Source organism: Schistocerca cancellata, chromosome 6 (assembly GCF_023864275.1).
Source record: "Schistocerca cancellata isolate TAMUIC-IGC-003103 chromosome 6, iqSchCanc2.1, whole genome shotgun sequence".
Lineage (NCBI taxonomy): Eukaryota > Metazoa > Arthropoda > Insecta > Orthoptera > Acrididae > Schistocerca > Schistocerca cancellata.
The window spans coordinates 247,260,754-247,282,865 of NC_064631.1; the positions used below are offsets into that span (position 1 = coordinate 247,260,754).

Genomic DNA, 22,112 nt, shown 5'->3' on the forward strand with positions numbered 1-22,112 from the left:
ATGGTAGAATGATGGGTTCGATGAAGGTTTGGATGTACTGTGCACTATTCAGTGTCCCCTCGACGATCACCAGTGGTGTACGGCCAGTGTAGGAGATCGCTCCCCACACCATGATGCCGGGTGTTAGCCCTGTGTGCCTCGGTCGTATGCAGTCCTGATTGTGGCGCTCACCTGCACGGCGCCAAACACGCATACGACCATCATTGGCACCAAGGCAGAAGCGACTCTCATCGCTGAAGACGACACGTCTCCATTCGTTCCTCCATTCACGCCTGTCGCGACACCACTGGAGGCGGGCTGCACGATGTTGGGGCGTGAGCGGAAGACGGCCTAACGGTGTGCGGGACCGTAGCCCAGCTTCATGGAGACGGTTGCGAATGGTCCTCGCCGATACCCCAGGAGCAACAGTGTCCCTAATTTGCTGGGAAGTGGCGGTGCGGTCCCCTACAGCACTGCGTAGGATCCTACGGTCTTGGCGTGCATCCGTGCGTCGCTGCGGTCCGGTCCCAGGTCGACGGGCACGTGCACCTTCCGCCGACCACTGGCGACAACATCAATGTACTGTGGAGACCTCACGCCCCACGTGTTGAGCAATTCGGCGGTACGTCCACCCGGCCTCCCGCATGCTCACTATACGCCCTCGCTCAAAGTCCGTCAACTGCACATACGGTTCACGTCCACGCTGTCGCGGCATGCTACCAGTGTTAAAGACTGCGATGGAGCTCCGTATGCCACGGCAAACTGGCTGACACTGACGGCGGCGGTGCACAAATGCTGCGCAGCTAGCGCCATTCGACGGCCAACACCGCGGTTCCTGGTGTGTCCGCTGTGCCGTGCGTGTGATCATTGCTTGTACAGCCCTCTCGCAGTGTCCGGAGCAAGTATGGTGAGTCTGACACACCGGTGTCAATGTGTTCTTTTTTCCATTTCCAGGAGTGTAGTTTCAAATAACATTTACAGAATTAATGTTTTCATTGTGCCATGTAAAAATATGCATCTGAATTGTGATAGATTACTTGTGTAGAGTTAAGTACTTCCTTTCAATTTGCAGGGTAGGAAAGGTGAACCAGGCCAGACATCCGAAAAAGGACAGAAAGGAGAACCAGGTATTCCAGGTCTACGTGGAGAGCCTGGACTTCGTGGCCTGGATGGTATTCCAGGAGCAAAGGGAGAACCTGGTTTGTCTGTAACTGGTCGTCCTGGAGCACCTGGAGAAAAAGGTGAACGAGGACCCACTGGAGTTGCAGGACTGCCTGGCACAGATGGTGAAAAGGGAGCTTCTGGTCCTCCCGGTTTCCCTGGAATGAAAGGAGACACAGTAAGATTTTCATTACTACTGTAATCTAGGTATAATCATTTTGTGAAATTATTGCAGTAAAATACATTCTTCATATTTTTAAAATACTGATGGAAAAACCACTAATAAAAGGAAATTGATAAAATCATGAAAGGATTACCAGATAATTAATTATTTAATAATCCTCAGTACTAAAAATGTATTGTCACATAGAATCTTAAATAAAGAACCAGTTATGAGAGCAGGTTAATCAACAGCAACTAACACTTCACACTGAAGGCATGTTTGTTGAGTGCATACAGAGTATACGCGGAGTTGAACTGCCTGTCTCAGCAGAGCATGCTGCTATTTATATATGTTTTATCAAATTATAATATTTAACAAGTAAGTTACCCCAATCTATGTCTTATGGTGAACTCTTTGATGCACTACTAGCATTGTTTACAATTTATATCATGCCAAAACTGTTCAATTTACTTAGGGAATTGTTACTAATTTCACCCTCTACATGTGATTTCATATTCATGTCTTTACATATTATTGTGTTAGTTTTGGAGGCTGAGACTCTTTCTATGATTTCATTTAATTTATTGAAGAGAGTGTCCACATTACCACTAAGTGAGTGGTATATTCAATGGATGATTTAACATTTTATGAATTTGTATGTTTATTAGTTTAATAGCTATTCAAAATGTTTACCTGCAGTAATTGTGATCAGATATACACTAACTTTAAAATGTGTGCTAATTCTGATATAAATGTATGAATACCCACCAAAAAGGTATTTCTACAGTAGCAACTTGCATGTTCATATGATGATAACATTATATGCTGTATCTCATTGTCTCTACACCAGCACTCTGTAGTGCTTACGATTGTGCTGTAATTAAACTTCAAGCTGCTTTATTTTATTTTTAAAAGACTATATGTTTTGATGAATACTAGAAAATTCGGAGCAAGTTTTTGTGGTATTGGTCCATATTATTTGGTTTTCCTCTCTGAGAGCTAATGAGTGTGCACTCTGGTACAATCTGTCTATCTTCCTTGTACATGTTGAAGATAGCTTTAAATGTGTTGAGACACTTTTGAGGGAGAGGAGCCTGTTGTCATTGTTTTTCCTAAAAAGGCCTACTCCTATTCATCAATAGATTACTCTGAAAGTAAATTGATGGTCAAAATACACTAGATGATCAGTCTACAAGTCTGTCTCTTGAATCCATGACAATTTCTTCTGTAAATGTCACTACCATTTGGGATCAACAATATGTTTTGAATACTTAAGAAATAATATGTAGCTCATTTTTACACTGGTTTTCGTGGGTTTCCTCCATTTCTTCTTAATCATTTGACAGTTTTACTTGGTATTCTAAATACTGATTTTCTGCATCTACTTTTACAGATCAGTTGAAATACCAACCAGTCTTCTGATGTAGTTTCAACAAGTTTGAATTGTATATTGTTTTGTTCTACTCCTGTAGTACATATTCTGTGATCCTCTGACCTAATGTTTGCAGTGACTCGCCTCACCTTCCTGTTGCTGTTGGCCCTGCCATAGCAGTTACTGGTGAATACAGTACTCATCATTATTTTTGTTTTTTCAATTCTGTATTTCAGGGTCCACCAGGTATCTTTGGAACACCTGGTTTGCCAGGAATTGATGGAATGCCAGGAGCTAAGGGTGAAAGAGGTTACCCTGGTCCTGTAGGCAGGCCAGGTCCTAAAGGTGATATGGGTTTCAAAGGACAAGACGGAATGGACGGTCCAAAGGGAGAGCCTGGTCTAAGAGGTAAAATTTATTAGATTTCTAAAAATACCATTATGTAGATTAGTTTATATGAAGTAGATTAATATGTTGACACAGTAGGAAATTCTAAAACTTGTAAATCTATTTGATTTACTGACACCCTTTCTCCTACTAACTAAGGAATAATTAATTACCTGTGATTCTTAAATTACTCTTTTGCACTGTTACTTTCATTCAGCCTGTCAATATAGAAATAGGTTAATCAAACTTTCATTCATTTCTATCTCTGTGTGAAAACATAACTGATTGCTCATCTTAGTATTTTACCAGAAATTATCATTACAGAGATTAATTTTAAAGATACAGAAAATTAATCATGCTCTGATACATTCACGTTTTTTTGTTAATAGTCTCAGAAACATAGCAAGAAATTCATATCATTGTTTCTAGCACTTAATTAATACACTGATAGAAAAAAATTGCAGCACCAAGAAGGATTTATGCAGCATAAACAGAAATGGGTAGGTGTGTTTCTGCATCTGAATGATGACATCTACTCAAATTTCATGCCAGTCACATAGGAGGGGCACTAGTGGTTCCCCTATGAGGATTCAAATCAGGTTTGCTTTAAATATACACTGTAATGTAACTTAATTCGACAGCATGAGTTGACGTTAATCAAGAACTTCTTAGTGGTGAAAAAGATGCCATTATCATTATCTCACTGAGTTTGAATGAGGTCTGTAACATAGTTACGAGAAGATGGATGTTCCTTCCACGATACTGCTGAATGATTTGGCAGGAATTTAGCCACTGTACATGATTACTGACAGTGGTGGTCACAAGAATGTATGGTTGTGAGCATTAATTACCTTAATTCAACAGCATGAGTTGACATTAATCAAGAACTTCTTAATGGTGAAAAAGATGCCATTATCATTATCTCACTGAGTTTGAATGAGGTCTGTAACATAGTTATGAGAAGATGGATGTTCCTTCCACGATACTTCTGAATGATTTGGCAGGAATTTAGCCACTGTACATGATTACTGACAGTGGTGGTCACAAGAATGTACGGTTACAAGGAGACTGGGCTCCGGAAGGTCACATGGCACTACCGAGTGATAAGATGATCATGTTCACTGTATTGCTCTGGTGCATCATTTTGCATCTGCAGCAGCAATTTGAGCAGCAGTTGGCATCACATTGACACAACAAACTGTTACAGCAAATGGACAACTCTGGGCCCCAATGATGGCTGTGTGTTGATTAGGAAGCCAGTTGAGGGTCTGCAACCAACTTGTCTGAATGCTAGACACACTGAATCTACATCTGGTGTTATGGTCTGGGGCACAATGTTGCATGACAGTAGGAGCACTCTCCTGGGTATCCTGCACACCCTGACAGTTTATAAATCACTCTGGTGATTTGACCTTTTCTGCAGCCATTCTTGAACAGCATTCCAGGGGGTGTTTTCCAACAGAATAATGCTCACCCACATAACACTGTTGTGACACAACATGCTCTACAGAATGTTGACATGTTACCTTGGCCTACACTATCACCAGATCTGTCTGCAATTGAGCATGTCTGAGACATCTTCAGATGACAACTGCAGTGCCATGCACAAACAGCTTTAGCCATCTCTTTATTGACAGACCAGGTGCAACAGGATGGAACTCCTTTCCACAAACTGACATACAGCATGTGTACAACACAATGTATTCACTTTTTTGTGCTTGCATCCAGAATTTGGTGGTTACACTAGCTATTAATGTACCAGCATTTCACATTTCAAATGGCATAACTCACACTTACATTACCTGTGATCTAGCAGTCTATTTGGAAATCTGTGGTAAGGTCTTATGGGACCAACCTAGCAGTGTTAATCACATAAATATGTTACCTAGACAAATGTACTCCTGAAATTTCATTACTCTACATTAATTATTTTTGGGTGCTGCAATTTTTTTTCATCAGCATGTGTGAGTATATAGTTAGATGTGAGAGAATACTGAAGCGTGTGTGAGTATATAGTTAGATGTGAGAGAATACTGAAGCATTTTAGCTGAATCAGCAACTTTCATTTTATTGAGACTGAACACATGTATTTGAATACTGTATAACAGGTCTGCCAGGAATCCAAGGACTATCAGGAGTACAAGGAGATAAGGGAGACCGTGGTCCTCCAGGACCAGTGGTAGACGTAAAAGGAGACAAGGGAGAACCAGGGCTACCTGGTATTCCTGGCCCAACGGGCCCTAAGGGTGAAAGAGGATATGATGGCCTACCTGGAACTTCAGGTGAAAAGGGAAATCAAGGAATACCTGGTCCAAGAGGTCCTCAAGGTGCTATGGGAGTGCCTGGTCCAAAAGGTGAGCTGATTTAAGTGTTTTCTTAAAACAGTAAGTTTTGTGACATACACATGTCAAGTTATACCTCTTTTCCAAGTATGATGCAGTATATAAAATATGAATATTTCTTTAATTTGTTTTTAAAATTATTCATTCTACTATCAGACATGAGCACTTCTAGCTGTTTCTTAAATCAGACATTACATTTGACGTCTTCCATTACATCAACTGATAATATTCCATCTGACATCTGCACCTGTTTCCAAATCTTGTATTCTTCTACTGTTTTTCAGTGCTATTTTTTTTTCAAATATTCCTTTGTTTATTTTATTTAGCTGTTTGTTGCTACCAAGTGCCAGAGGCCATCGTTTCACTAACAATTTCTGGAATAGAAGAAATGGAGAGAAAGGAGAACATCTGGAAACTGATGTAATAACTGAAACTTCCTGGCAGATGAAAACTGTGTGCCGGACCAAGACTCGAACTCGGGACCTTTGCCTTTTATGGACAAGTGCCCTACCATCTGAGCTACCCAAGCACAACTCATGACCCATCCTCACAGCTTCCATGAGTGCTAGTTCTGCAGGGTTCTGCAGGAGAGCTTCTGTGAAGTTTGGAAGGTAAGAGATGAGGTATTAGCGGAATTGAAGCTGTGGGGATGGGTCATGAGTCAGGCTTGGGTAGATCAGATGGTAGAGCACTTGCCCACAGAAGGCAAAAGTCCTGAGTTTGAGTCTTTGTCTGCCAAACAGTTTTAATCTGCCAGGTAGTTTCATATCAGTGCACACAGTGAAAATTTCATTCTGATGTAAAAACTGTTTAGAAAAGTCACATTTACCATCACTGTTTTAACTCCAGAGGTTATAAATATGTCTTGGAACAAAAATTAACTATGGAATGCAACAGTGCACTTCACAGTTAATTTCTGTTCCACATTATCATGTTATATTTGTCTGGCTCTACAGGCTTCATTGACTGTCCCATCAGTGTCAATTTTAAAAATATGAAGCCTAAACACACAGTTTTGGTACTGTAGTGTGACAGCCATGAGTGATGGTTTAGACTGAAGGAAATAGGAAGGATAAGTAGTTGCAAATCATAATAGGTTGCATAAAGAAGAAAGAGAGGAAAGTGGGGACATTGTTGCCTCCTTTGCTATTAACTGCTTTCTCTCTTCTGCATTTTTTCTACTAGTTCTTTTTTGGTTCCCTTTTCCTCTGTGCTGTACAAAATCACCTGTCTCCTCACCCATACCATTCCTCACATATCCCTCTCACCACATCAGTCCACTAATCAAAGACAGTCAAGTTTTGATGTTATCAGTATGTGAATTTGTATACTTAAACATTGAAGAAGAATGTGCATTACTGTGTAACTTGATTTTTCGAGAATAGGTAAGACCATAATTTATCCAGATTATCAAAAATCTGTATAATCCACAAATTCATAAAAAATATGAATGACATAGTTTAAATGCCAAAAATACTTATAAATTATATTTATTTTTGTCTAACACGCAAACTATACATTTTTGTATACATTTTCACCAGATATTAAAGGGGAAAACACAGTAAGTTTTAAACACATAAATGCAAGGGTGATTTTTTTCCACCTCTGATAGGCTATAAATAAAAGACAAGTTCATAGAAAACAATTATTTTATTTCCAGAAGTTTTGTACACTTATGGCTACTTTTCAGCATAATCACCGAAAAGATTGGGACATTTATCATACCTGTGGACAAGCTTTGCAATACCCTCTTCAAAAATTGTTGCCGCCAATGATTTCAAATGAACATTGATGTTGCTTTGAAGATCTTCATTAGTTTGAAAGTGCTGCCCTCATAGCCATGTCTTCAGTTCAGGGAAGAGGTGAAAGTCGCTGGGTGCCAAGTCAGGACTGTACGGCAGATGATCAAAAATGTCCCGTTGAAATTGTTCAAGGAGACGTTGGGTTGTGCCAGCAGTGTGCGGACGGGCATTGTCATGGATCAACACAATTCATGAAGTCAGCATTCCTCTTCATTTGTTTTGAATGGCTCTCCGCAAGCGTCATGAAGTTTCACAATAAGCAGCTGCATTGATAGTGGTTCCGGGCTGCATAAACTCTACAAGCAACACAACTTTTTGGTCCCAAAACATTGTATCCATAACCTTTCTGTTATTGAATGTTTGTTTGATTTTTTTGGGTTGTTTGGTGAATTTGGATGCATCCATTGTTGTGATTGTCGATTTGTTTCCGGTGTTTCGTATTGGATCCAAGTTTCATCTCCGGTAACAATTGATTTCAAAAAGTTCTCTCCTTTATTGTGATAACAGTCAAGGAAATTCAAAACTGACACCATTCAGTGACTTTTTTGGGTGTCCATCAACATCTTTGGAACCCAACAAGCACAAAGTTTTTTGCAGCCTAAATTTTCAGCAATGATAGTGTACAACAGATGTTTATGTGGCTGTAGTGCAACGCAGAGTGATGCCTTGAGGTTGGCAATGGTGAAATGTGTAGTGCAAGAGTTGTGTGTGCAGTAGCCTACAGTGCATGTCCACTTTCTGCCACTCGTGTAGCTTCTATACTCAGCGATCAGAGGTTGGGGGGGGGGGGGGGGGGGGAAAGCCGTCATAATCAATAAATAAGTTTTATACGCTGCATTACATTTCTTTTGGATCTAATTCATATGACATTTATGTGCAACCGGGTCATGCACACTTTTTACTAACATTTATTTGGCTGAAGTTGATCTCTTCATGGTGTAAATAATAATAATAATGGTATGCCGACAATAATTTTGCTATCAGAAATCATATTGTAGCCAGTGTCGTTTTCATTTCACACACATTCATTTACATCATTAGCTCCTGCATCTGAGTTTATTGTGTCCATGGGCACTAATTATTATTATTGAAATTCTGTAAATTTTGTGTTTTGAATACTTTATTTGTACTTGTTGAAAAACTTTTGCTTTTCTTAGTGATCTCTGAAACATTTTTTATATTACAGTAGAGCGTCGATTATCCGAAGTAATTGGGGGACATGGGTGTTCGGAAAACTGGTTTGTTTCGATAATAATCAAACTGTACATGTTTATTTGCCAAAAAGCAGTACTGTACAGTAAATTTATTCATCTCTTTTAGTATTACAAAGTAACATACAAAGGCAACTTCAGTAGGAATATATAGTAATAATCTCGTACTTGTCCCTCGTAGAAAGGACAACACGTTTACGTTTAAGAATTTTGTATCGTCAAGTTCACTTCTTCATGCAGCAGCACACAAGTGGTCGTAACAGAGATCAGAAGGTGACTGCACCGTGAGAAGCTCTTCTTGGAGGCATGCAGTCCTTCAAACTGCACGGAGCGGCACACCTCAACTCTAAGCTGGTGCAGCTGTTGCTGTGAACAGCTTTGATACTGCCGCTACTTCTACTGCCAGTGCCAAGCCGACAGAAGTGTGCTGATTGTTGAAACACAGCAACTGGCGGCTTGGCCGGTCAGCAGTGCCTTGTGAAGGCCCCATTAGAAGCAATGTTCCGCCAGTGGTGGCCCAGTGCGGCGACTACTATGGGAAACTTGGTTTGGGAGTGAAGGGGATGATAGGCGGTAGGGTGGGAGAGTAACAGATGCGAGCGAGTACACAGTTTGGTTAAGCGGTCATTCAGTTGACCGATGTTCAGATAATCGATGCTCTTCTGTACTATGTTTTTGAAAATTGGGAGTAGCATATAGTACATTAAAATAATAATTCTGCTTGGGCTTTGAACAAAATAATATTTATTTTGTATATTATTCTAATTATCTCAATCAAAATACATCTGAGGAATTTGAATCCCTCAGCAAATTCAGTTTTTTTATTTATTGTCTCATTAAGAAACCTTAATTAGTAAAACTGCAACTAACAATAATATCATAAGTACAGTAGATCTTACTGAAATTCATTTGTTATTGCAGCATGATGATTATGGAATGTGTGAGGTAGGAAATTCCTTTTTATCTAAAATTTTGTGCTAGTTTTTAATAATACAGAGTGAACTCATGCCCCTTTGATAACATTTCAGTGTTTGCTTAGGGATATTTTCTGAGTAGTCTTTATCTATGGTAGCTTATTACAGAATAATTGAATTTCATTTGATTTCTTACCCTCATTTATCTATGTATCTGTATTGCACTGAAACTAGCTGCTCAACAGTGTAAATCTTGATGGTACATGCTTATTAATCCACTCATGGTTTCTGTTATGAACAATAATGCCTACTCTTGGCTTCAACCTTCCATCAAGTACTGTTTGGGTTTATTTTTCATCAGTGTTAATTGTACTTTAATGATGACAAAAAGCAGTATAGATAAATTTACTTACAAATAAATTTTGTAAATACCATAAAAGTCTCTGATTGCGAATATTTGTTTATTCAGTTACCAGTGTCAATCATTATGGTCATCTTCATATTAATCTGTCTTCATGAAGTTAACAGAGTAAGCAAATGAAATATATAGCCACTTCTATAAGTGGCAACATCACAAAGAGTAAAATCATGATTAAATTATCATCTCCTCATCCCATGTGGTAAGTCTTCCCTGACCCAAAGTTCTGGTTGACTTTGTCAAAATCTATCCCTTTTCCTAGACCTGTCCAGTCCTTTTCCTGCACCCATCTTCCTTCCACTTCAACCCTTCTGCCTGAAGAAGGAGCCATGGCTCCAAAAGCTTGCCTAATCACAACCTTTTTTTGTGTGTGTGTTCTGCTGCCACTTGGTTAGCAGATCTTTTATCTATCCAATTAAATTATTTTGTCAAAAATTGTAACAATATTATCACTCATCATATAGCGGAGATGCTGAGTCGCAGATAGGCACAACAAAAGACTCTCACAATTAAAGCTTTCGGCCATTGGCCTTCGTCAACAACACACATTCTCTCTCTCTCTCTCTCTCTCGCTTAAATGTAACTCACACACATGACTCATAATATTGTTACGTTCCATCCCAGATTTTCCATTGTTTGATTTGTCAAAAATTGATTGTTCTTGTTGTTATAAGTAATATATTCCTTTTGCTGGAGCTTTCATTTGACTTCATCAGGATAGTGGGAAATTCGGAAATGAAAGGAGTAGTGCAAGAATACTTCATGTCATCAAAACTATTCTCTGCAATCCTAGAGTAAGTTTTTAGTTCATTGAAGCAGAAAAAAGAGGAAGAAACATCTTTAATGGAAATGTCTGAACCATCTTCATTTTACTGATGTCATTCTAATCTTTATTGCTAGTAATGGAAATGTCTGAACCATCTTCATTTTACTGGTATAATTCTACTCTTTACTGCTAGTGCAGGCAGAGTTCAACAAAGAATGAAAGCACTTAATAAAGAAGAAACCTTCTACAACAGAACTGAAATAATGGTCAAATAACACATCAAAAAGAAAATTGTACAAATTAACAATGAAGTCGTAGAACTGTTTGTGGAAAGGGGGGGGGGGGGGGGGGGGGGGAGCGCTTGGTGACTAGATGGGCAGCAAAAGAAATAAATGGAGGAGTAAAAATTGAATGCAGTCCCATTGATAAATTAATTTGTGGTTTCAAAACTAAACTTTCCATGTCTCTGAAACAGGAAGTTTGTAGTCAGTATCCATTTATGTGTTTTTGCTTAAAGCAATGAGACATGGGCAAAGATACATGTTGTAAATCACTAGGAGAGACATAAAAGCAAAGTAATAGATAAGGAAACATACTGGAATTGGAAAACATTGTGGTTGTAGTGACATTGTGGGCAGAATGTGTAGCTAGCTTAATGGCAGTCAGTCAAAATGCTTTGCCGGATTGTAGGGAACAAGAGAAGACAGATAATGGTCTAATGGAAGATGAACAGATGATATTAGAAGAAATTTCCATTGACATTGAAAGTTTGGGTCGATCTTGGAGCCATGACCAAACATCCTAATTAATTAAGACAACTGCTAGGAATAAGCGGGAGACCTAGATTCAAATTCCAGTGTGGCACAAATGTTATGTTGTCATGATATGTTCAGTATAGTGAAGATTGGGTATTTCTGCACTTCATGTCACAGCATATAACTGCATTTATAATAATTGATTCCATTCATTTCATTTTAGTGAATTTCTTTCAATTGGTATGTAACCCCTTCCCACGTATGTCTCCATTCTCCATAATATCTGTTCCTCGAGTGGTGTCATTCTTGGTTTGAAACCTCTGGTTGTTTGCAAAAATATTAAGAAAACATGAGTGGCATTGAAAATTTTGTATTGGTTCTGGAGGCACACTCAGATACCATAATAGATTAAGGTGACTACTCACAATAAGGAGGTGAGATTCAGATTTGAATCCCAGTCCAGCACAAATTTTCAGTCATCACAACACTGCCAGTTTATGAGCCACTGTAGATCCCAGTTAGCGTGGTGCAGAAGAAAGGCTTTTGGCAACTGGAGAAGAAAGAGATGAGGGCATGTGGATTAGTGAAAGTTTATGCCAGGGGTGTTTGGGAGGAAGAGGAGCTGGTGCTGGGGAGGAGAACCAAAATGGAATCGGTACTGAAGCAGCAGTTTTAGTTGTTGTTCTTTAGGTGTACGGCATGTTCAGCAGGGCTGTATTTGCAGATAGATCCTGTATGACAGTAACCATCCATCAAGGTAGACAGTTTTTTAGTTGCCATACCCACATAGAATGACACTTAGTAATTGCACCACCCTAGTAATTGCTGCTTTCACCTATGATCCCACTTTTGACTAAATGGAAATGCCTTTGAATAGACAACAGTAGGAGGTTAGGTACATTTATGCATCAGGTAGATACACAAAGGTAACAAAAGTCATGGGTTAGCAACTTGCACATAGATGGATGACAGTAGTATTGTACACATAATCCATAAAAGGGCAGTGCATTGGCAAAGCTGTCATTTGTACTCAGGTGATTCATGTAAAACTGTTTCTGACATGATTATGGCCACATGACAGGAATTAACAGAATGCAGAGTGGTAGTTAGAGCTAGATGCATGACACATTCCATTTTGGAAATTGTTAAAGAACTAAATATTCAGAGATCCACAATTTCAAGAGTGTTCTGAGAATAACAGATTTCAGGCATTACCTCTCGCTATGAACAACACAGTGGCCAATGACCTTCACTTAATGACCGAGAGCAGTGGTATTTGCATAGAGTTGTCAGCTCTGCGTGAAATAACTGCAGAAATCAGTGTGTGACATACGTGGTGAAATTTGGCAATAATGGGCTGTGGCAGCAGACAACCAGTGCGAGTCTTATTGCTAACAGCATGGCATCTCCTGCAGCACCTCTCCTGGGATCTTGACCATATCAATTGGACTCTAGATGACTGGAAAGCCACAGTCTGGTTAGATGATTTCAAATTTCATTTGGTAAGAGTTGATGGTTGGGTTCAAGTGTGGCAAAGACCCTATAAAGCCACATGCCAAAATTGTTGACAAGGCACTGTGCAAGCTGGTGGTGGGGGATGTATTTAAATGAAATTGACTGGGTCCTCTGGTCCAACTAAACCAATCATTGGCTGGAAATGTTTGCGTACTTAGAGACCACTTGCAGCCATTCATGGACTTCATGTTCCCAAACAATGATAGAATTCTCACCAGGCCTCAGTTGTTCATAATTGATTTTAAGAACATTCTGGACAGTTCGAGTGAATGATTTGACCACCCAGATAGCCCAAGATGAATCAAATCAATTATTTTGGGACGTAATTGAGAGGTCAGTTCATGCTCAAAATCCTGCACCAGCAACACTTTCATAATTATGGACTACTGTAGTGGCAGTTGTGCCTAATATTTCAGCAGGGGACTTCCAACAACTTGTTGAGTTCATGCCACATTGAGATGCTGCATTATGCCAGACAGAAGGAGGTCCAACATGATGAGTCCATGTCTTTTGTCACCTTTAGCATATAAAGTATAATTAATATTAATACCATAATATTATATTATTTCGTAAATGAAATCATTTTATTGTAATAAACCCAAATGAAATGTAGATATTTGTTATATTTTCACACCCCATGTTTTCTCAGGACAGGGTGCATGGAACATGACTCATTTAATTTAGTGTAAAACTCTGTAACCTGAATTCCTTTAAATCATGCAACTTTCCCCTCTATTATTCTTACTTACAAAAGGTCTATTTTTGCTTTTGCATAGATCAGGTATAACATTGTGACATCACCTTGCTAATACAACTGTCATATACATCTGATTAAACAGGGGAAACAGGCCCTCAAGGTATTGTTGGTCCTCCTGGGATCACCGTGAAAGGAGAAAAGGGACTTCCTGGTTTACCAGGCAAAAATGGGAGAGATGGAACACCAGGACTTCAAGGACAGAAGGGTAAGTGCTTCTGAATTACATGAATTATCCATTATATTAACATTGAGTTAGAAAACTCTACTTGTTGCAATTTTGTTAACTGAGTAAATGTTGAAAAAGATAGAAAAGAGTAGCAGTCTATCTGAAGTCAACCTTTTAAAGGTGTGTCCCCTTTGTGTGTTGCATTTCCATGCTCTTTTCACCTGGTTACTTGACTTTATTAATGTCTTTTACTTTCTATAATTCTGTGACATTTTTGCCGCATTAAAAAAAGAATTAAGGCAATATAAATTCATTGAAGCTAATGAGACTTGTCTTCTTTCTTACAGTGTTTTTATATACTGTTGCTTACTTACAGCTTCATTCATATTTATAACATGATCCTCTTGAGGTTTCAGTAATATTAAAAGAATTACTCTAATCTCTAAGAGTGTTGTAGATGCATCCTTAGTTGTTTTTATAAATAACAGTAACTTGTGCACACTCAGTCATTTACTACAGCTAAAAATTTTTCTTAACACTATTGACACACTAATAATTTATGTTACCAGAGATACAAATGACAATTTTATGTGCAAATATCAATATTTTAAGCCTCTGTCAACTCTATCAAGAACTGATCATAATCATCATGAAAAACAGTGATTACAGTCTTGCTAAACTGCATAATGATAAAAGAAATGAACTTTCACTACTGACAAAATCATATACATGAAAAAAAAGCTTCTTTTCAGAATGAATTTTCCACTTCATAGATTAAAGCTGGCTGCTGAACAGTGACTCAAACACGGTGCTTTGCCTTTCATGGGCAAGAAATCAACATGCTTATTGACTGAGCTATCCTTGCACAACTCACTACCTGCCCTTAAAGATTCAGTTCTTACCACTCTTGTCCTTTCTGAACTTCACAGAAGTAGCAAGAACTAGCTGAACTAGTACTCCTGGCACAACCACTGGGAGTGTCAGTAATACACAGAAGAACTTTAGTAACACTTGAGGTACTACTAGGCATGAAATGAATAAACTTAGTAAGGCAGATGATAATTAACAACCTGCTGACATTTACAGTGAGATAGATGATACAAAATTTAAATCGTTTCCTACTGAGTTCAACAAATTCTTCTTGACAATAGCTGAAGATACAGGAATAAAAATGGTCCATCAGGTTTAGTTTAAAAGACAGTGCATACTTGCAAACATCATCTTTCCCAGATAATTTTTTACTGGGATCACAAAATTCATTAGGTCACCAGAAATCAGTAACTCTCATGGCTACAATGGTATTTCAGCCAGGTACAAAAATCTTGTGCTGAAATGGTAGCACAATTCTTGAATTACATTTCTAACCAATCAGTCAAGGTGTATTTTGTGAGGGACTGAAGTATGCATTAGATTAAATTCAGTTTTCATTCCATAGACCAAAAAAATGAGATGTTCTCATGGGTGTGTAAAATGTCAGAAAGTATAACATAAAAAACATAGAACATTTAAATATAATACTCACTTTCCTGATCATTTGGTAGGAGAGTGACAAGATATGTGAATACATTACAGTAAACTGGAACTGCTAATGTTTACAGAATTAATACACTGTCAGAATGAAACATAGTTATGCACTTTTAATAAATTTATCATACACAGAATACCTAATTTTTACAGTGGTGACCAAGTGCTGTCAGAACTGAAATCTAACAGATATTTTTGTTTAAACTGGTTGAACATTCACTGTTAACATATTAATCTACAGAGCAGAAGGAGTTGCCACCCAAAAAGTCTGTCAAACTCTAATTCTTTTGAGACTAAGAAAACAGCCTGTGTGACTCTTCTAGATTTGAGGCAAGTATTTGACACTATCTCTCACAGTACACTTACAAAAAGCTCCAATACTATGAAGTTGGAGAGAATGCTCAGCACCTTATTGAGTCATACCTAAGCAACAGAAATCAGATGGTTACTACAAACAACCAATGGTAACCTATTACAAAAGGCATTCCACAGGGTTCAGCACTGGGTCCAGTACACAGATGATACAACTCTAATCACACAAGTGGACAATCTAGAGGAGCTGTGACATAATGTAAACATAGCTATGGACCAATGCACTAACTGGTTCCAGGGAAATTGCTTAGTCATGCAAATTAATAACAATAAAATGGAAGACATTATTTTCAATTTAAGTGTATCCAATGAAGATCAAAAAATAATTAAACTGCTAGGTTTCCAGGTAGATCAGAAACTCATCTGGGTGAGTCATACAGAAAAATTGTGCTCAAAACTTTCTCAAATCATTTATCTGCTGTACAAACAGGAATAATGGAAGCAGAGACCTACTAGTATATGCATATTTTACATTTTTCCACTCCCACCTTACCTATGGAACTCTTCTATGGGGTAACTGCCCCAGCTCAAAAACTGTATTCAAGTGGCAAAAAACGGCTATGAAATGCACAGCAGCATGTACTCCAAGATAATCTTTTGAAAATCACTTCAAAAAGCTCAGTATTATGACAGTGCCAAGCCCCAGTGTTAAAGAGAATTTAAATAATTTTAATCTTAAAAGGTCTGTACATGATCACAGCACAAGAACTGGACACTCAATTTATGTACTCTACAGTACGCTAGGTTCACAACAGTCACAAATATCTAGGCCACAGATTTTTCAATAAACTCCCAAAAGGTGCCCATTCTGTTCCCTGTAGCATATTTACAATTGTTCTAGCAGAGTAGTTGAAGCAGGAAGTGTACTACTCCATGAAAGAGTATGAGAAACCAGATTTAAGTGACATACAGTTATGACTGCTGTCATATTAAGTTGTAATAAATCACTGGTGAAAAGGTTCCTAAGTATACAAGGTGTATGTAAAGTCCAGGAACACTTTCAATTATTTATAGCACAAGAAGCAAACATTGTGCAGCTATCATACATATGTCATTTTGAAGAGAAACTCTGAAAGCTTTTTTTCATGTATACCGCCAAAGCGTTTTTGGTGATTTGCCGATAGCGCTAGTCGCAAACATGGTGAGTTCAGGTGCAGAGCGAGCTTTCTGTGTGTTGAGAGTTCGACAAAAACAAGTGTGCTACAGCTGTTCAGTGGATGTTTCTAAGCAAGTACGGTAAGGAGCCACCAACAAGGCCTTTTACCACTGGCATAACAAATTCATTTTGATGGGTTGCCTTTGCCCGGTAAAGAGAAGTGCAAACTGTACAGGCCATTCTTCTTCGCTGAGAGCGCTCTCACAGAATATTCATACTTTGACATGTTGCAGAAATGGCTGATGCCTCAAATGCAATCGGACTCTGCGTCCATCTTTCAGCAGGATGTGGCTCCACCCCATTTTCATCATGAGGTTCATGGGTACCTGAACATGGAGTTGCCGCACTGATGGATCAGCAGTGCTCCAGAAGGGGACAGCTGTTTCATCAAATGGCCTCTCTGATCACCAGGTCTCATTCCGTGTGACTTTTTTCTGTTGGAAAATGAAAGATCTGGTGTATGTCCCACCTCTACCATGTAATGTAGCAGAGCTCCGGGAGAGAATACAGGAAGTGACTGCCACAGTCGACGATGCCATGCTGGGATGGGTATGGCAAGAATTTGATCACTGTATTGACATCTGCTGGGTCACTCGTGGTTCACACATCGAATTAAAAAAAAAACTTTCAGAGTTTTTCTTCAAAATGCAATATGTATTATATCCGTGCAATGTTTAGTTCTTGTGCAATAAACAATTGAAAGTGTGCCCGGACTGTATAATTTTCACATTATCTGTAACAATGTGTCAGTGATGTAAATGTCATGAATGTAATATGTAAATAATTACACCAGTCACATGTAAAATATTTGAGGTGAATAAACTCTAAATTCTAAATTGTGCTTTACCTGAAATCAAGGTTTTAATGGTTGCTGGCAACTTATTGAAAATGTGTGTTACTGAATATTGGACCCCCTTTTGGGCCAAGGTAAACAATTTTAGGTCTTTATGTAGATTGTTCTCATTTGATACTATGTACTAAGCTTCTTATTTCATACTATGTATTGACCTACTTGTTGCAATTAGGGACATATTATTTGCAACAAATTTCATTAAGAAATAAATATATTGAGAAGTTTTGGTTAGAATACCCAGTTCCTTGAACAGGATCCTTCATGATGTTTCAACGTACTTTTACTCAATATGGCGCTGTGGTATAATCTGGGACATTGCAGCTAAAGTAAAAAAAAGGTTTTATTCTATAGTAGTGTACAATAACAGTAACACCCATCTGTAAAAGTGGGGATAAGCAACTCGCCTCTAATTGAACAAAATTTAACAATAGCTCAGTTTGGCTTCTGTAAAGGTTTCTCTACCCAGAAAGCAGTTTATGTTCTCATGAGCTCAATTCTAATAGAAGTAAATGAGAAAAATTACCCTGTTGGTATTTTCTGTGATTTTAATGCATTTGATAGTTGTAGATCATAAAAGTCAACTACGAAAACTAAAATTAATGTTAAAAGCCTTCCTGTTGCATGGATAACATTTTATATTAGAACAAAAAACAGAGTGTCACACTAACAAATGATACGACAGGAATAAAATTAAATTCAGTGTGGGGAAACATTAAATATGGTGTGCCACTGAGTTCGGTGCTTGGGCTGCTTCAGTTTTTGATCTCTGTAAATTATTTGCCCAGGTTACTGTGGGATTCTTACAAAACTGTAATGTTTGATAAAAGGCCCAAATACATATACACCAGATATAGCCTGGAGAATAATGGAATTGGCATCTAACTGGTTCACAATCGACAGTTTAACCCTTATTCTTACAACAACTCGTACTATGGCATTTCAAACAAAACAAAATGGGCATACAATAGACATTAGTCCATGCGTGAAGTTCCTGGATGTCCAGGTGGATAATTAACTGACATGGCACCACCAAGTGAATAAACAAAATACTTAGTTCTGCTGCTTGGACTTAGAAACCCCCCTCATTGTGTTGACCCACAGAGCGGATTGCTAGCATACTTTTACTCAATACTGGACTGTCGTATTATCTTCTGGGACATTGCAACTAAGGTAAAAAAAAGTTTTTATTCTACAGTAGTGTACAATAAGAATACTGTGTGAAGTTGGTAACTGAACATCTTGCAGAAGTTTCTTAAGGGGCCTAGGAATTCTTACACTTACATACCATAATGTATACTCTGTAATAATATTTGTGGCTAATAACAAGAATGAATTTAGGATGAACTCTGAAATTTACAACCTGAATGCTAGAAGTAAAAATAGCTTTCATGTAGACTTTGCATCCTTCTCTAGGGTTCAGAATGGAGTTTTGTACTCTAGTTCTATGACAGGTCACAGGCAGACATCATACAAGAAATTTAAAATATGCTCATATTGCCAGATCTTGGCATGATGTCAGATGTTCCCAGTTCCCCGCAGCAGCTGGCAAGGTTATGTGTCGAGACACCTACCATGCCACAAGTTCACCTTCCAAAGCATGGTCCAGGATACTTCTGGACCTATGTGCCCATTTCAGGAGGGAGGGCTCTGGTATCCCAGGTCAGTGACTCTAAAAGATGCCAGAAGTCTTGGACTTTGTTATCCACCAGTAGGTGCCAGCACTTCAGATGCAAGCATTAGCATTCCCATGCCACAGTGCTGATCTCAATGCACCACAATACCACACCCATCTCATCAACACCTCAGCATGCCATGGCTCTGCCTTCAGTGCTTTATTCACCTCACATTCATATCACAAATCATAGCACACTATTGTCTTTTGTTTTCTGCTTAACTACTTCTTGGTTTCTCTCCTTGGTCTATTCACTGGATTTGTTTGTTTGTAGTGCTGTCCCCAATGTCCATTTTCCTCATTGTTGTCTTCATTTGTACTTGGCGATCCAATGTTGGCAGCCCACGAGCTGGTCAGCCAGCTTCAGTGGGTTCCTTGAGTTGTTCCTGATCTTTTGTCAAATCCCAGTCAGAGAATAAACTAATCTAGAACTAATACCCTTACTTATCAGTCTGAGTAGATTTGCACTAATCATAATTTGTTATTAGCCAGCAGTGGTTCCTAGGTCCTACTGGCTTTTAATGTATAACCTGATTCATTCCCCAACCCTGGGGTTCTTCATCATGATGGAATTTTCAGAACATGATGTGCAAGTGAATGAATTAATTGCAAAGTAGGAGAAAAGTATTGGTAAAATCCCAGTACAATGGTCAGTGGTGTACAGGATTTGTTACGTTATTTCTTCCCAAACAACTTGCATTATTCTTATTCCATAATTCTAAGGGTACTTTTTATTGTTTTCTTCAAAATTTTGCTACTGCTGGTTCACAGAATATTCTGTACTGTTCAGGTGAAATGGGTCTACCTGGTTTACCTGGCATACAGGGAAATCCTGGCATTCCTGGGTTGCCAGGACCACAAGGAGAAAAAGGAGAACAAGGACTTGCAGGTCCACCTGGACCGCCTGGTGTTGACGGACCCCCAGGAAGGCCATGCCAGGATGGCGCACCAGGTCTTCCAGGAATTAAGGGTGATACTGGACCACCAGGATTATTTGGACCACCAGGTCCAAAGGGAGACAAAGGATACCAAGGTAAGTGATGAAATAGGAAAACACATTATGAGCAATACACAAAATTATATAAAAAAATGTTTACCAGTGAGAGGAAGCAGACTAACTTAATAGTAATAATAATAATAATAATAATAATGTGCAATCAGAAGAGGAAGAAAACACAGTAATGGACTCAAACATCCCAGAGCAAACAAACAAAGACCAACACGCATCAATTAAACAGTCAGAGGAAAACGAAATCTTAAGACAGCCACCAGAACAAGCACAAATAGAACACGAACAGAGACACGTGTTAGATATAGAAGAGAAATTTCAGCTGACATATATAGAATACAAAGACACAAATACAGACATTAGACCATTCTTGCATAGACCGCCAAATAACCCACAAGTCGAAACAACAATAAAAACTATCAACACAATCATACACAACAAAATAAATGAAAACACAACTATGGAAGAGTTACAACTACTGGTTTATATAGGAGCACTCACTACACTAAATATACACACTAGGCAGAGATCAGAACAAACCAACACACAGAAGAAACGCACAAAACCAGCATGGCAACACAGGTTACAGATCAGAATAGAAAAACTGAGAAAAGACATCGGACAGCTAACACAATTTATAAGAATATCAGACAAAAAACGAAAAAGGTTAGGTAAAATCTCACAACAAGAAGCAATAGAGCAATTAGATGAAAAAAAGCAGAAATTGCAAGCATTGGCCAAACGACTTAGAAGATACAAAAAAAGTGAAAATAGAAGGAAACAAAACCAAACATTCATCACAAACCGAAAGAGATTTTACCAAACAATGGATAAAACACACATTAAAATAGACAATCCACCAAACATAACAGACATGGAACACTTCTGGAGCAGCATATGGTCAAACCCGGTACAACATAACAGGCATGCACGGTGGATACAAGCAGAAACAGACACATACAAGATGATACCACAAATGCCTGAAGTGAAAATTTTGCAACATGAAGTCACCCGAGCAATTAATTCTACACACAATTGGAAAGCCCCTGGAAATGATAAAATAGCAAATTACTGGCTAAAGAAGTTCACCTCAACACATTCACATCTAACTAAATTATTTAACAGTTACATTGCAGACCCATACACATTCCCTGATACACTTGCACATGGAATAACCTATCTGAAACCTAAAGATCAAGCAGACACAGCAAACCCAGCTAAATATCGCCCCATAACATGCCTACCAACAATCTACAAAATATTAAATTCAGTCATCACACAGAAATTAATGACACATACAACACAGAACAAAATTATAAATGAAGAACAAAAAGGCTGCTGCAAAGGAGCATGAGGATGTAAAGAGCAACTGATAATAGATACAGAGGTGACATATCAAGCTAAAACTAAACAAAGGTCCCTACACTACGCATACATTGATTACCAAAAAGCCTTTGATAGTGTACCCCCCTCATGGTTACTACAGATTTTGGAAATATACAAAGTAGATCCTAAATTGATACAGTTTCTAAACACAGTAATGAAAAACTGGAAAACCACACTTAATATCCAAACAAATTCAGATAACATCACATCACAGCCAATACAGATTAAGCGTGGAATATACCAAGGAGACTCATTAAGTCCTTTCTGGTTCTGTCTTGCTCTGAACCCACTATCCAACATGCTAAATAATACAAATTATGGATACAATATTACTGGAACATACCCACACAAAATCACACATTTGCTATACATGGATGATCTAAAACTACTGGCAGCAACAAATCAACAACTCAACCAATTACTAAAGATAAC

General features: G+C 38.5%; 1 protein-coding gene across 1 annotated transcript in view; it reads left to right on the plus strand.

Moving 5' to 3' along the window:
* The window catches only part of LOC126191422 (collagen alpha-2(IV) chain), a 254,223-nt gene that overhangs the window by 197,456 nt on the left and 34,655 nt on the right, over positions 1 to 22,112 (plus strand). Inside the window, exons 21-25 of the mRNA XM_049932293.1 lie at positions 1,052 to 1,318; positions 2,912 to 3,083; positions 5,171 to 5,416; positions 13,625 to 13,747; positions 20,076 to 20,318. Coding sequence (XP_049788250.1) covers positions 1,052 to 1,318; positions 2,912 to 3,083; positions 5,171 to 5,416; positions 13,625 to 13,747; positions 20,076 to 20,318 — 1,051 coding nt within the window. The remainder of the gene's footprint in view (positions 1 to 1,051; positions 1,319 to 2,911; positions 3,084 to 5,170; positions 5,417 to 13,624; positions 13,748 to 20,075; positions 20,319 to 22,112) is intronic.